This window comes from Acipenser ruthenus, chromosome 20 (genome assembly GCF_902713425.1).
Source record: "Acipenser ruthenus chromosome 20, fAciRut3.2 maternal haplotype, whole genome shotgun sequence".
Taxonomy (NCBI): Eukaryota; Metazoa; Chordata; class Actinopteri; order Acipenseriformes; family Acipenseridae; genus Acipenser; species Acipenser ruthenus.
Window position 1 is genome coordinate 3,413,200 of NC_081208.1, and position 16,627 is coordinate 3,429,826.

The 16,627-nt window shown below is 39.8% G+C and overlaps 1 protein-coding gene across 10 annotated transcripts in view; it reads right to left on the reverse strand.

Annotated features, from left to right (window-relative positions):
- Positions 1 to 16,627, reverse strand: part of LOC117963650 (zinc finger protein castor homolog 1-like) — a 185,434-nt gene that overhangs the window by 47,917 nt on the left and 120,890 nt on the right. For 3 of the 10 annotated variants that reach the window (XM_058993168.1, XM_058993161.1, XM_058993160.1), the window contains exon 1: positions 2,849 to 3,258. The exons of 3 other annotated variants lie outside the window; for them this stretch is intronic. In XM_058993168.1, coding sequence (XP_058849151.1) covers positions 2,849 to 2,927 — 79 coding nt within the window. In that variant the 5' untranslated portion in view covers positions 2,928 to 3,258. Of the gene's footprint in view, positions 1 to 2,848; positions 3,260 to 16,627 lie in introns of those variants that run through there. 4 more of the 10 variants (XM_058993167.1, XM_058993165.1, XM_034904514.2 and 1 more) reach the window with 3 other exon arrangements.

The following is a 16,627-nucleotide window of genomic DNA, read 5'->3' on the forward strand; positions in this document are numbered from 1 at the left end:
GTATAGGCTGACAATTGTAGCTCATTCTGGAAAGTTTATCAAACATATTTACAGGTGATGCCTCCCGGTTGACTGTGGTAATTTGCATCGCTACTGCCTGAAGCAGGCCTGAAGGGTCTTGCTAAACTACAGCTTGGTTCAGTGATGAGCTTTCCAGACTCTGCAAGCTTCCTGCAGACCGTTTTCATTCTGCAGGTCATGCTTTCAAAGTAAAAACGCACCAGATACAAATGTAATGTATCAGCTAGGAAGTTACTGTTTTCCAATGGCAGCAGGCTTGGCAGTGTACAGTGTGTGGGATATGCCTGCATATTACAGGAGGGCACGCCGAGAGCCAGAAATCTACCCTGGCTTGAGTAATAGAATCCCACTACAGTACATTTCACAGCTGTGAATTTGAGGAAAACCATGCTTTATTAGGATGGGGTGCTGATGCATGGGGCTTTTCTTTGCGGAGGAGATTTTAAAAGGTGCTCTGTTTGCTTTTGAGGAATATTACCAGGATGTCTATTCCGGTGTCAAAGTAGATCTTGTGTTCCTCCCGAATTCTACCTTCGAATTTTAAATTAACTGGTAGTGGGACAAGACTTCTGTAATATATATTGTTTTTGTAATATAGTCCCCTAATTCCCATGTAGTAGTATAATAATAATAATAATAATAATAATAATAATAATAATAATAATAATAATAATCTGAAGAAAAAGATCCATTCTAGGCTTGAGTTGAAGTCATTTTACCCCTTAAAAGGCAGAGAAAAGCCTCCTACTTTATCTGGGATTTTAGGAGCCATTAGAGTTAGAAGATGAATTATGACTTTTCCAATGAGAGAGAAAACTGTCATTTACTCTACGGCTGCATGGATTTATAGGAGAGCTGAACCACTGCTAAATCCCAAGTAAGAAATAAAGTTGTCCTTTGTGGACCTCCCAAACATTTCACTCTGAAAAGGTTGTTAAGAGGAACTGAGCACATATTTCTTGTTAAAGATGCAATTTCCCTTGTTTCAAAGCCCTGTGGAACAGGGGCTCTTCTACTGGTTCTTAATGTTGTGGATTTTCTAGAGAATCATGTCATATTGTTCACAAAAACACTTCAATGGCATTTTCTCTAGAAAAAAACAAACGTTAAACTATTTTTTTTACCCAAGAACATGCATACTTCCAGTATTTTTTTTTTTAATGCAACTTTAAAAACTTGATTGTGACATTTTACGAAACTGAAAAAAAAAAATGTAAGTCAACATATGTTTTGACAAAACTTCCTTCTTCAGTCAACCGTGAATACTGAAAAGGGAATATGCTTAAAAGCTAGTTGCATTTTTTTTTTTTTTTTTTTTAAGAATTCAAGGTTTCTTTATTACAACACTGCTTATATACAGAAGGGAAAAAAACACCCGTCCACAAATAAGGATATCAATTCTTAATGTGTGTGTTCTGCTTGTACTGTACTTCCTTACAATTCAAAACGATACGTAACATAATAATTATAATAATGTGCCACTATCGGCATTGTGAAATTAAACACATGGAATGACACGACTCCAGACAGGCCACAAGTTCCTTTCCCTGCTGCAATCAGAATTATTAGCTTTAAAAAAGCTCTATTTTTTACATCAGCTTAAAAGGCCTATATCTTTTTTTTTTCCCTAGAAGTCTATGCAGCCTCACTTACCCTAAGTATCTCTATAAATCAGCCGTTACTGTTAACATGTACTCCACAATTCAGTCATCAATCTCGCACTGGGTCAGAGTGAAAAAAAAATGGTTCGTTTAAAAAAAAAAAAAAAACACAGACACAGACTGATGCATTAAAGCAGCCAGCAATCCCTTCAGGAAACGATGCCAAATCACCAAGGCAACAGAAGCCAAACTCAATTCTGACTTCACCTTTCAGGCAAGGCCTGCTCTATTTGCCGTAAAAACAAACAACATGAACTGAAAACAAAAACTTTCTACTCAATAACTCGGGGGGGGGCGGACCTGCGAGCAGTTAATATGACCCATGCTGTGGCAAGACAGAGTGTTTGAAGTGTGTGTGTGTGTTTGTGCTCAGCTCGGATTTAGCAATTTTGAGAACAGAGAAGCCTCATTAACAGGAACTTAGCTAACGTTTACAAACTCTCTTGTAATAAAAACTCAAGTCAAGTACACACTATTGTCAGTGCATATTTATACAAACACAGAGGGAAATCCTCACATTTACAGAGCCAGCTGCCAGAACACATTTAAATAAAAAATGCTGATACAAAATGCTGGCTACTGCAACCCAAAACTGCCTGTACTCAGTTTCCAAGTAAATTCTGAATTACATCCTTAATTTGAATATAAATAGCATGGTCCTGCTATGACTTTGCTTCCTAAATACAATGTGAACACCACTGTACTGAGTTTTTAATCACTTTCATTTCTGTTTTAATCTTTATCATCATTGTCATCAAACTGCCTATTGCCAGCATTATATACTGTTTAATTAAGGAGACTTTGTTCCACTAATAAAAAAAAAGTGTTTTCTTTGGGTGAAGGTACAGGAAAATCTCCTAATACAGTACTGATCTCTTGCCTAGTCTTGATACAGTCTTTAAAGACGTGTTCACTCTAGGTGCTCCAAAGCAGAACTACATTTACAGGTTCCTGATCTCTAAACTCAAAATAAATCTTCTTAAGGTTTTCATTTTTGTTACTAAAAGTGCACTTGTTTAAACTCTGACAGACTGCGCCGCGCTGTGATGTCACACCCCCGTACACCCCCTTCTACTTCCCAACGAGAAGAGCCAGTAAGTAAGTAATGAGTTAATCATGTAATGAACTCAATTCCCAGCTGAGTCCCGCTCGTGAAGCCCCCTTACCTTGTACAAGACAATCCAGACTGCTCTGCCTCACTTCTCTCTGCATTTCTGGTGGAATTCGCTCAACGAAACAAGGCATTTTCCCTTCTCTGTGTGGCTGTTCTCGCCTGCACTCTGCTTAATACTCTTTCTCAGCACAGATGTCAGGGCTGTACATGTTTGCCCGCTTTACCAGTAGGGGTCCTTCACCTCCTGCTTTCAATAGCTGGTGTGGAAAAAACAGGCAGGGGAAAGGGCCACTTAACCCAGTTCTTACATTGACACACACAACCTGTGTTACAGGAGTGTCACAATGCCTTCACACGCCTGCTGCTGTTGTGTGAGAATACTAATAACCAGTCACCAAAGGGACAGTGGCTGTTTAAGACAGGTGGCTGCTTAGTCAAGGTGCCTCTGTCATTCACTGCTATTGAAAATATTTCAGTACTGGGATTTACTGACCGTTAACAACAGGTGACTGTAACGACATACTGCAGATGAATTTGATTTTTTTGCTGGTGTGCTGATGCTATTTCTGTTTTGCAGTTACTGTATAAATTGAATACAAAAGGGTGTGCCACTGAAAAAAAAATATTACAGCACGCAAAAATGGCCCAGCCGTTCACACAAAAGTGCAATTTTTAAAAGCTTTCTGTTATTTTTCAATGGGGAATTTCAAGTTTCATTACCACTTTTCTGGGCTCAGTTTCACAGGCCGGTGCTACAGTACTAACTCCTGGACACAGTCCTATCTACATCTAGTGTAGCTCTGCATACTCTGGCTCGCTCATAACTTTCAATCAGCTGTGTGTCCGATCTTCAGCTACAGCAGCACAGCACCAGGCAGTCACACAAGCAGGTACCCGGCATCACTACAGTGCTGTGAAACCCATCCCTCCTAAACAATTCAGCGGACAAGAAGGCTAAGAGAGATGCAATAATTAATCAAGTCACTGAATTGAAGGACACTCCTGGATTGCTTCTTGCTATTCAATAATAAAGTTTTTTTTTTCAGTGCATACTCTATATTACACTACTGAAGTAAAATCATATGTTTTCATTGTATTCTGTGAAGAGTCTACTTGCTCTTGAATAATAAAGTGTTTTCAATGCATTGGTTATTGTCCAGTATGTTTAGGACTTTGCTTGCTGTAAAGGTTAGTTTGTTTTAAGTCAAGAATCCAAAAATGGTTGCTGCTGGCTGGTCTGTGTTTAATAATGATGCTCTTGGACAGCATTATGTATCAGATCCTAGGGGGAGACACTACTAATGCACGTTATTAGCGTACTGTTTTACAGGACCCAGTCAAGCTATGAAACTGGTAACCCTGCAGGGTGACTTCTGGCTACTAAATGTGAAAATGTTTTTCAGAGCTCAATCTAATGCTATCAGGGTGAAACACTAGAAATTGTGTTTTAAAGGTTTTAACTAAACCTGAGAGTTGGGAACAGCCCACAACACTCCTGGTTCTTAAATGCTCAGGAAAGCCAGTAAAATTACAAGAAATTACAAAAAGCAATCCTTGCTCACTACTGCATTACAAATAATACACCTAACAAAAGTGTGCAAGGCAATATTAAGCTACCTCGATCCTACAAATCGTATTTTAAGGTTAGACTTGCATCATCCAGTATTCTTAAATTTCAAGCATGATAACAAAATGTAGAATTTTGCATTCTATCTGCTATATAAATCTGAATCCCCCAAAAAGACTTGACATACATTGATTATATATGCAGAGTTATTAAAGGGAAACAAAAACTCAATGGCTCCTATTCGCTATACCTTTCAATGTGAGCAGGAAAAAGGGGACACTGCTTCCCCCTTTACAGCGTCCTTTATCCAAAGCACTAGAACTTGTATATCTTTTCCTAATGCTCGTCAAATAATTGATCTGTAAATGCAACCTAACCTTCAACCCTACCTAACTGCCCCCTCGTCTGCCTGTCTCGCTCCCTAGCCCCCCCCCCCCCCCTCCGCATTCCAGCTGCCCCTTAGACGCACACACACACAACCCTCCCATAGCCATCTCCATTCCCTGAGCCACTATAAAAACACAAATATGCTATAACTCAGGCTGCTGAGCCATGGAGCTCCACCATGCCCTGCACCAAGAGGCCCCTCAGGAAGGTCACCAACAAATGGTTTTTCCGATTCACTGCCCCTGAAATAATTTTGTGTATTAAAACCTGAATCTGCACTTTCTGTCCTGAAAGCTTTTCTAATTATTCCAGCGTCCTTGGGACAGACACAGATCCTTCACAGCAGCAACAGCAACAACCAACCAACCATCACAACCCCCCCCCTCCCCTCTGCCCCCCCACCTCCTCTCTCCTCACCCCCCCAATCTGTTTTCAAAGCGTGTCTGTCCTTTATTAAATTGTTTTCTTTTCCACATTATCAGTTGCCATGGAGACCTCATCTCTCGGATTATTTGAATTTCATTATATCTATTGATTTGGGAGCATTTCATCTTTTTTATTGTTTTTCTGTCAATTTTCGAAACGAATAACCATCTAATTTGCGTCAGCGTTGATTACGTTCGTCCCTCAATAGAGGTCGGCAGCTGCGCCGGGGAAACAAATCAATGCAAAAACATCATAAAACTCTAAAGTACAATCAACCAGGATATGGGTGACATTCCATGGTTGCAGAGACGAAGTCATCAACATAGATATACTTTTGTGTGTGTGTGTGTGTGTGTGTGTGAGTGCACTGTGGTAAATCGCTACCTACTCCCCCCTATGCAATTTTAGCATTTCTGTATAAATTTTTTAATAAGCCGCCCGGAGCAAAGTGGCCATTAACAAAACACACAGCTGTCCAATGGGCTTGGCTCGGCAGATCAATTGCATTTTTTTTTTATGACATGATAAAATGCTTTTAAAGCAATTTACACAAATATGGAAGAAAAAAAAATGCTTACAGGCTTCATTTATTCATAAGGCTGGGCAGGGTAAAAAATAATAATAATAATAATACAAAAAAAAAAGTCTTGCACAAGCCAGAAAGGCAAGATGGACCCAGACTTAACTGAAATGGACTAGCTGTCCTTCCTACAAGGACATAAAGTTTCATTACCAATGCATACCGTCAAAGGCAATTTAGGAAACACAGTGTGTAAAAGAAAACATCAGCATATTGGAACTGTTCAAGTACTAGCAGACACTGGCAAAAAGTTTTTTTTATTATTATTTTTACATGAAAAAAAACTTTTCGTTCCTCTACAGATGTCCCCTTCGACCCACATCAAGGTGAAGAGAAACGGGACGAAAACAAGCAGATCTTGACTGGGATCGCAGCTGGCAGCTGGCACGGCTACAAGCCACAGGCAACCTGCATTTGCTTGCCTTGCTTAAACAAAGTCACCACCTCACATGCCCAGCTCATATACAGCTCATTAGCAGATGCATGACTGTATTAAGCTCTCCCCTGCCGTTCAGTAGATGACCCACCCCCACCTGCCTTCAAGACTAAAATGCAATATCTACGTTAAGGACCTTTGTTTTTCCTGATAGTCCTCATCCCCCTGAAGCTGGGGCTAGCTATGGGTCCCACCAGTTACAACGCATGTGCTTGGTCAACAGTAGCCTTGAAATGTTTTAAAATCCCTATTCTTTGCAGGACAATTCCACGGCTCAGTTCAACACAGGAGTGCTCTTTAGTGTATTTGGAGATGGAAAACTGAACTACCTTTAAGTTCCCAAATTATGATAGAGCTGTAGTTTTGCCATGAGAACAGAAATGCACCTAATTTGAACTTTTAAGAACGTGCTTCACCTTGCCAGCCAAGGATCCTGCACTAACTGTAGTTGTTAAAGATCAGCAGAAGGGAATTCTTTCCCCACCCACTGGCCATCATCTCCGCAGGCTCAGTTGGCATCTCACCTTGACGGGCTGAACTGGTACTCAAATAAATAACCTTCCAATTACAGACGGCCAACACCCAATCGGACTACTGTGTTACAACACAGTGCCAGTTATGAAAATCCCTTAAACGCTGGGTGTTTGTGGAGGCCTCCCACTTAGGTCTTAAGGTCAGAGCAAGATTACTCAAATCTCCATTTTATATTATCAACACACCTTTAACATCTGATTAGCCTGTTGCCACTAAGCAGTGGAGGATGGCACTTTTAGTTTTTATATTTTTGCATTAATATAAATCATACTGTGGAGCTCAGCATTTTCATACAGTAAGAACTTCAAAACACCTTTTGCAACCCAATTGTAACCCAGTAGCCCCCTCTCCAATATTTATAGGGGTGGCGCAACACCCTTCCTGTTTTAAGTCTGCTTGGGGAGATCAAATGAAGCACTACCTGAACTAATATTTGTATGGCCATTTTTAGCAACACTCCTCTAAAATGAGCTAATCTATAATCTTATTGTTTTCATTTGAGTGCAGGTGTGTCTGTCAGGAAATCTTGTTGCCAGGCTACTATTAAAACTAGGCAACCTAGCTCTCTAAAAGTCACATCATGTTATTGTTGAGCACCCCACCCCCTTGAAAAACCTTCCTGTTTTAAACTATACGTTCACAACAACACTTAAAGCTACTGCCAAGCCACATGGCAAGGATGGTGAAGCAGCTTTCAATGCATTTTCAATATACGACAGGTAATAACAACAACTTCTCATCCTGCTGATGAAGCTGTATTTCAGATGACACTATGCTATTATAGGCTTGTACAGAATACAGAATGTCAATGCATTGATAGGATTTCAGATTCTCCCCCCCCTCCCCCCCGCTGTTATCAGTGCAATAAAAATAACAAGTTTGTGTCCCAAACTAAACATTCCCACACAGAATAATGGGTTATGTTACACTAGATCCCTTTTTCAGCGCTGTGTTTACACAGAAATGATCATTAAACGGGCCCCTCCTGCTCAAGCGACTTTATAATCAAGTTTAAACAGTAATTAAAAACACAACAAAACTCAAGGGACGTTTAAGGGTGGCGTGGCTGTGCCACTTCTAGAGGGTTTGCTGTTGGCGTTTCTGTGGGGGGGGCGGCCCTGCTTGATTGTGAACAACAGGGTGACTTTCCCTAACTCCACTGGTCCCTTCGGCGTCACTAATCACTTGATGAAACCAGCTCACTTCTGGTGCTCCCTCTCATAGTTCTATTACTCAAGGTCCTATCGGTCTCAATTTCACAGGATTTAACCTTAGAGCAGTAGCCCTATCAACACTCTTTTTCTATAAGCAAAAGGATTGCATCCAGTGCAACAGTCCATATGTTTTGTTGCGATCAGCACCTTACCCAGCCAGGCCCCAGTACTAGCCGGCTATAAACCATCAGTTCTCTAGTTAAAGGCCTTAAAAAGTGCAATTAGCTTGAACTGAAGTTAATTATTAAAATGTATTAACCCTGGTTCTCTCTCTCTCTCTCTCCTCCCTCTCTCTCCTCTCTCCCTCCTCTCTCTCTCTCTCTCTCTCCTCTCTCATCTCTCTCTCCTCTCTCTCTCTCTCTCTCCTCCTCTCTCTCTCCTCTCTCTCTCTCTCTCTCTCCTCTCTCTCTCTATCTCTCTCTCTCTCTCTCTCTCTCTCTCTCTCTCTCTCTCTCTCTCATCTCTCTCTCTCTCATGTGGTTGACCACTGATGGAAACAGCATTTAATAAGTAGCTTGTTCTGAAATTAAATATCTCCAAAACTATCAACAAGGAATCAAATCAAGCCTTGGTCTGGACCTCCCCTCTACCTTTTTGTGTCACTTTGGGTTGCTGCGTCAGGCCCAGACGGGGAAGCCTGATGGTTGACTGTCCCTAGGAGGGGTACTACCAGCCATCACTCTACTGGTATCCCTGGTTAAAGTAGCCCCTAACAGATTAGCAGCCAGTCTAAATGAACACGCCCTGGTAAAGACAATCAATGTCTTTCTTCATTTTTTTTTTTTCGGGGAGGAGAAAGCAAATAAAACATGGTTTACGAAGGAGTGTACAACAATGAAATAAAAACAGCAAAAAAAACAATCTGCAGAGTATGGGGTCTAACTTATCTTTTACTGTTCATTTTAAGTATCAGTACACGTTGTTTAGATGAACTATACCAGGTGCTGGACTTATACAGGGATATTTTTTTTGCTCATATTGAGTAAGAGTTTTGTTTTTTATTGAAGATGATGAAAAAGAAAATCCCCAGGTATCTAAACTGTACCTACTAGCACTGTACTTTATAGTCCTGAAGCGATCCACAGGTGAAAATTAATAAGGACCGACGGTGACTCGAGGCTGCTCAGAACGTTTAAGTAAATGGTTTTAATTTAATAAGACGTATTAAGTACATGTGTGCTGGGCTGGTGTGATAGCTGTCATTGAACACTGTGCGTGGCTGAATCAAAGGTCCCACAGATCTTAAGCTCACATCTGCAATCTCCTTTCTGTTTATGCAACCAAGGAAGGACATCCCTTCCTAGACAAACCCTCCATCCGTACACTTTGGGGTCTTGATGTTAAAAACCATGCAATGCATTTTGAAAGTCGCTCCTCAGTAGGTATTGGTGACAAATATGTGCTTTAACACAGAATCTATACTGATTCAGAACAGAAATGATAAACAACAGAATCTAAATACATGTATTAGTTTATGCAAGAAACTTGACAGCTTGAATTACTGCATTACTTTTGGGACATTAAAATATACCAAGTACATTAAAATAACGATCTTTTATTTTAAGTACATTGTTAACCAATTCCATAGTAAGTCTGAGTTTACCAGAAGTCAGCCCACGCAGAAAAAAAAAAGAAAAAATTCAGGCTGGATAACGTAAGAGGAGGGTTTATCGGCTCATTTACACACCTACCCCAAACAGATTCACGGAAGGAGAATACTGCATTGGTTTCAAATTGACAAGTCCTGGAAGGGTGTACCTCAGCTGTTCTGCTCATTTAAAGAAATTGGCAGAAAGTGTCCAACCCCTGTGTTTAAATGTGTGTGCTTAAAGCTGCCATTAGAGGGGGCTAGGTGGTGCTGGGTTGTGTTGGGTTGCTGGAATGAATAAATCAGCTAACTCACCTGTTATTAGGAATCCTGTGCATTCAGGTTTCCTAAGGTCAAGCAAAGTCAAGCAAACAAAAGTTTCGGCTCGTGCCTCTTCTGAACTGATCCACTGAAGGTTTACAACTAAGCTATTACCTGGGGCCTAGAATCACTCCAGACATTGGTAAATAAACTTCTGTCTAGCTGCTTCTGGTATTACAAAAAGATTTCGTAACTTCAAACGTCTGAATCAAGCGTTAGTCAAAATGATTATTTTGTAGCTGGGTTAAAGAAATTACAAAGCATGTCAGGGCTCGCAGCAGGATGTTATTTCCAGTGCCAGTGCTTGATACTCTGTATGAGATCTTACAGCAGTTACAGATATGACAGCTGGAGCCATCCGCTTCCATAGCCAACTCGTGCCCTTTTCCAGCATGTACATGGGTAAATGGCCCTCTCTCGTGCAGTCCTTGAACCTTACTGAGTTCACATGACCCTACCAGGCAAAGATCAGGTCAGACCCTATCTCGTTAACTTAAATTGCAAAAAAAAATAAAATACACGGGTGCATATTAGAGCAAAAAGCAAAAAGAACAAATGACCCAGATCCAACGGGATCCAATTTGCCCCTTATTCTTCAATAAGCACCACTTGCTAAATGAGCAGCTTGTACACGAGGTGGGGATTCGGAGGAGGCATAGCTAGACACACAACACAAGATGAAACTTAAGGTCCCTCCACTTTTGAAGTTGAGGCCGCATTGCTTTTGGTTGGCAGCCAACAGAATGCCATCAGGACAGTTGTTTTTTTTGATTGCTTCCAGATTCAAACCTGGTGCCCAAAAAAGACAAAAATGCCAGTACAATGAGTCTGTGCAGTGTTTCACATCGCCACTGGCAACAAAACACTGTAAAACAGCATACTAACACCATTACCAGGAAACCAATAACCTACCTTTGTGGAATTATTCATTTTACTAATGCATCTCTTACCATTGGTGGCGGGGAGTTTGCTATATATTCTGTGTTGCTAAACATGAAAATATAATGTGTGCCACGGAGGGCTGTAACAAGGTACAGTCCTATAGTACCTCTTTTATTTTACTCTGCACTCTTCTTGTATTGTTAATTCTAATCGCTTGAAATGCAAATGCTGGTTGAACTGGAGCTTTAGACTTGTATGTTTTCTGCACGATTCATGACCTCATGGGCACCACATCCCCCTGGGGCCAGAATCCTAAATGCATCTGAAATCTAGTCCACAGTCCACCAAGATGCAGCCTGTACCTTCCCTCAACGCTGGCCAGCAAGCCAGTCCTGTCGATTCCTAGCTAATCCAGTCACTTTATTGACAGTCAGCGTTACTGCTCCTATCTGTGCTAATTTGTTTTCGGTCCCGTTGCTGACCTTCCCATAGACGTTTTCTCAATACTCTGCTACCTTTAGCTCTATTACACTGCTCTTGACCCGTTGCCATTGCTTATTTCCAGTCCTCTAATTGTTGCCTAATCACATATCAACCTGTCACTTCAAGACCCCTTTTTTTCAATTGTGGAAATCTACATATTGTGCGAAACTAATTTCTATCAAAAGCTGTTCTGCATATGAAAAGTGTTTTTTTTTTTTTCTCTCCCTCACATGCACTTGTATAAAGTGCTTGCTACTAATATAATAGACTATTAGTGTGTTCTGGCAGACAGGTTTGTTAACCACGTAACACCGTGAGGGGATGCGTTTATAGAGGAGCTGTCTTAGGACCAGATATGGGAAGATTTGAAAGAAAGCTGCTGTCATGGTTTTACTCTGATATGTATGGTACTATATGAAAAATAAGGATATTGTACTATAATAATAATAATAATAATAATAATAATAATAATAATAATAGCAATATTAGCAATAGTAGTAGTAACAGTAATTGTAGTAGTAGTAGTAGTAGTAGTAGTAGTAGTAGTATCTTATTCCAGGTTTTATATAATAAAACTAAGTCTCAGTCTATAAAAGTGTCTCAGCAGCAGACCCTCATCCCTTCATGCCATTCCGCTGTGCTGGCTCTACCTCTGGAGTGAGATGCGGCACTGTATGCATGGGTAACAACAGAGCTGGCTTGAATACATTTTAATTAAGCACCTCATTAGGGGTCCAAGAAAAACGCAGCCAGCATGTTCAGGATGGGTAGAATTCCAGGCTTCTTAGCAAGAGGGATGGGCTGACAAAATGAATCAGTTTCACGAGCCACCGCCCTACAGACTAGTCAAACTCTGACACCAGGTTCAACTGGGGCTGCAGGTTAGCATTTAAATTGAGGGGGTCTTAGAACTTATTGTCAATGCTGGAGCAATAGGCATATTGAGTAATGGGATTAGGTAAATAAACAGAACTGTCAGCTATTTTATATGACTGTGTTTAATAATATTCAAGTACATGTATCCAGTAGCAAATACACTCAGACCACTTTACTGATTCATGTGATCAAATTCCTGTTTTTTTTTAGTAGGGTTAAGTTTCGTAACAGTCACATACTGTATAGTACTGTACAGCTGCTAATAGCTAATAGCTAGGGTCACAAGTCATAAGCCCAGTACTACTGTATATGGAAGTTAAAGAACACAAGTGAGCATGCCTGTGCTGTTCATATCTAAATTAAGAAGCTGTTGTTTAAAGTGTTATCTTTCACTAGTAGTCATTTTGTAAACCCTTGAGATCGAACATGTATTTCCACAGGTACGCTGTTGTTAACTGTAGCTAAGTGGTGTCCATTACATTCGTTATATCTTATTTAGCTGCTGAGGCTGTAGTGAGGGAAGTGCATTTCATTCTTGTGCAGTGCAGGGTGTCGGGAAAGTGAGTGGGGTGTGCGGATAGAGGGGTGCAAGGAACCCTTCTTAACCCCACTGATTTTGCTCTGCGGGGAAGCGACTCCTCTCAGAACTGTCAGAAGCATTTTCCAGAACGCCGAGGAGAAGAGGAACAAATCTGCCACGCACACACACGAGGCTGTCAGGTAAATTAGATCTGAAAGCTGACAATTTCTGACCATATTTCCTTGATTATTTCGAACAAATGCACACCAGCCGCTCTAAGGAGATTAAAGTGACATAAACGTCCCGGGTGGGGGGAGGGAGGGCAGCGAATTCAGGTCACCCCCATTCGCCCCCCCTGTCTGACAGCCGCTATATCGCTAGCCAATCCAATAAAAATCCCCCCTACCCTCCTTTTGCTTTAATTAATTTTACAGCTAGCTTGCTTAATTACTTTCAATCAAAATCCTCTTGCCATCACAAAATTAGAAATGGTTCAACTCCATTAGTCCAAATTCTTCATTTACATACACAAAGACTGTCAGCTCTTGCTAAGCAAACGGCTCTCGCTTGATGAGATTGCTTGTTTTTTTTTTTTTTTCTGGTGTTAATTTTTTTTTTTTAAAGGAGAAAAGTACATTTGATCCTTCATACACATAAAAACGAAACAGGATTTGATTGCTCTAACTGCGTCGCTATAACCTGCTCCAACCTGGCCAGCTTGCTGGTACTACACACCTTGAAATCAGCTGGTACAAATTCTCCTTTTAACACTGTTAATAGACCCAAATTTAAAAGCAGCTATATTCCATCTCTTTATTTAACTCTGTAATGCATTTTTGAAATGAGAAAAGCAATTGTATTTATATAACTAGACTTAGCTTCTTGTACAAAACACCTTTTTTTTCCCCCCTGTCCGGCAACACTGCATATGACAAATGGTGGCTTGTGAGGCTGGATTTAAAAACGAATAATATAGAGGGGTGGCTAGGCATTGTATCAGATGTGACACAGAATGAGCATGGCAGGGTTGCATTTTAACCCCTCCGAAATGTTTCTATCTATGATTTGTTGCTGCGACCTGGCCTATGCAATTGTTCATCATTAGCAGGCTTATACCAGTCTACAGTCCAACTTTTATCACCAGTCTGTTTACCCTGTTTAAATGAAAACCAGTCATATTCATTTGAGCTTGGGTAATCTTGTCACATCTCACAAGTGCAGCAGAACTGATCTTTTTAAAGTGCCCCAGCACACTCCTCTCAGGGAGAAGTCTGCAATGTCAAGCTAGCTGTGCTTTTTATAGGAGGGGACCAGCAAGCAGTACAACGGCTGCTTAATAGGATCATTGGTTAACCGAATCAGCCACATACTGTAATTAAAATGGGATTGCCTTTGCTATTCACCCAGTACAAAATGCATTTAAAAATCAGAAATCGGTGATCAAATAATTTTCATTCTGTTTTCAGGTCAAATATATCCGATATTAATTTGCCAGTGCGTTCTTATCCAGTTGCTTAATTTATTCAATTTATTAACAAAGTCCATTCTGAGTTGTGTAAAGTACAAACCTAAAACTAGAACCAGCTCAAAATAAAAGTAGAGTTATAACAATGCTGAACTCTTCTTTTATCTTAATTCTTTATATATATAAAAAAAAGTGCACATACTGTACACAACATTGCGATGGCAGACAGAAGCATGTTTGTAGAATGTAACTATTTCATCACAAATAATTGAACTAGTAACATTTTGCTGACCTCAATTATGCCCCCCAAAAAATGTTCACACTCTACTAATTACAAACTCAAACACTGCGCTACCCCTCCCCACTCCCCCAACGTATAAGCGCTCCCTTTAAATTTCTCAGACACTCATTGTTTAGCTCTTTTGGACGGACTCTGGGAGAGTTTGAAATGATTTTAGCCGTGATTTAATTGTGCTTGTTAAAGAGTGATGTCAGCACAATGGAGAGCGAGGCCCTAAATCCACTACATTCACCCAAAATACAGAGAGCAGATAATCACTCGTAACGTCTGCGAAAACAGTTATTATATTCGCCCATCGCCTGGCTGAAGCTGCTAAAACTAATCAGCGTTATTCCCTATTTTTCTCTGGGAAAAAAAAACAAAAAAACGATCAGAACTTTTTTGTCCTGAAAACTGTTTTTCATTTAAAGAGACAGTGTTGCATTTCTCACGCATCAGGAGTCAGATTGAGACTTTATTACGACTAGTCTAGACACCAGGGTTTATTCAATGAAGTTACACAGAAATGTTTAATAATTATATGTTTTGTTGTTCCCCCCATTATTCAAGGTAGACAACACAAAAAAAAATTCAGAAAAAAAAGAAATGCATTTTACGTATATAACATATTATTGCAGTGATGAAGTTTTAAAGAAATTGTTATGAGCTTTTCTCAGTCTAGCCTTTTTAATTAATGTTACACATATTATTTTTATGCTATCTTCACCCACAATAAGCATTTGGAAACAAAAAGGAACACAGAATTGGGACGGAAATGTGTATATACTAGTTTTGTAAAAGGCAGTAGATATCTTTTGCAAGGTTTAGGGTTTTGTGTATGTTTCACTATGATAAAAAAAAAATGATAGGAGCTGTAGCATAACAAAAACGGAAACTGTACAAAAATGTACAAATTATGACTCACAACTGGATTAGGCCCACCTTTATAGAGAAGAATGATTTAATCTTACTCAGTTAACATTACCACATAAGATTATCTATGGGTCTACAAAACAGGATGGAGCATAGAATTTCAGTAACAATGATAACTACTGTAGCAGACCACTGTTTCTCAGAAGAGCAATGGCAACCGATAAAAAACTTTATCCAATCATCCATTTACACAGTACACCAAATAAATAAATCCTTGTGTGATCTTCTTAAAATATGCCAAGTGATTAATCTTAAATTACTAAACCTGTTTGCGTTGCAAAAATAATTTCGAAACAGCACAGATTGCAACATCACAATGTCTATATTTTATAAACTCATCTGATTCATTATAAATATATAACCATTAAGTATTATCCATAGGTGTGTCCCGATACCAAAAAAATAAAAGCTTTCCCACAGGCTAGGCTAACCAAAAATTCACAGCTAAATCAGTTGAAGACAGTCATATCTGCCAATATTAGATCTGCTATACGTTTTTTGGGGATAATTTTAAATCGTGACTAGCTACTCCATTAAAACAACAGTTACATACAACACAACCAAGCTTCTGAGTGTAAGAAAAATATATTTGTACTGGTCCCTGGGCAACTGTATGTCCCACATACATTTTTCTATTATAGGCCTTTAAAGTAGTGCATTGATAAAAGCGAGTATTTCAGAGGAGCCTCTACCTATAGTTTTCTGTTTTTAAATAGCACCTTTGTACAATTCTAAATGTAACAAAGTATTCTCACATGTTTATTTGTATCAAAGCGATGGTCAACTAGCAACATTTTTGGGGGGGGGGATTCAAAAAGGAAGCATCATTTGCATCACTACACCATTTACCGGTACAGAACGAGTAAGAAACAACCTATTTTAAAACTTGAGCTGTTGTTTTTCTAGTTTTGTAATTTAAACAGGTGTTTTGCAACCTCCAGATTATACTCGTGGCATAAAAAAAAACTGTAAAGATCTCCACTTAATCTTAAAGCTCCCGTTCTCTGCAGAGAAAGCAGGTAGTTTAATCCACTGACTCCTCGCATGTAAATAAGAGTCCAGAACAGTGAAGAGCTTGGTATCAGGGATAGCGATGCTCCTAACCTGGGCCCCTGTGCTACTCAGAGGATCGGGGAGATACAGAGCCACGCAGGATATCAGAACGGATGCACTGGCACTTTAACCCTCCTAGTTATTAAAGCACTAATCTGCTAAACATGACCAGGTTAGCACCTTTGCCACTATTAATAAAACAAGGCTCTGGAGTGCAAGTCAGTGCCTTTTTAATGTTCCAGATCTCCTCCCCAGAAAAAGGATTTGGTTGTTTTAAACACATTAA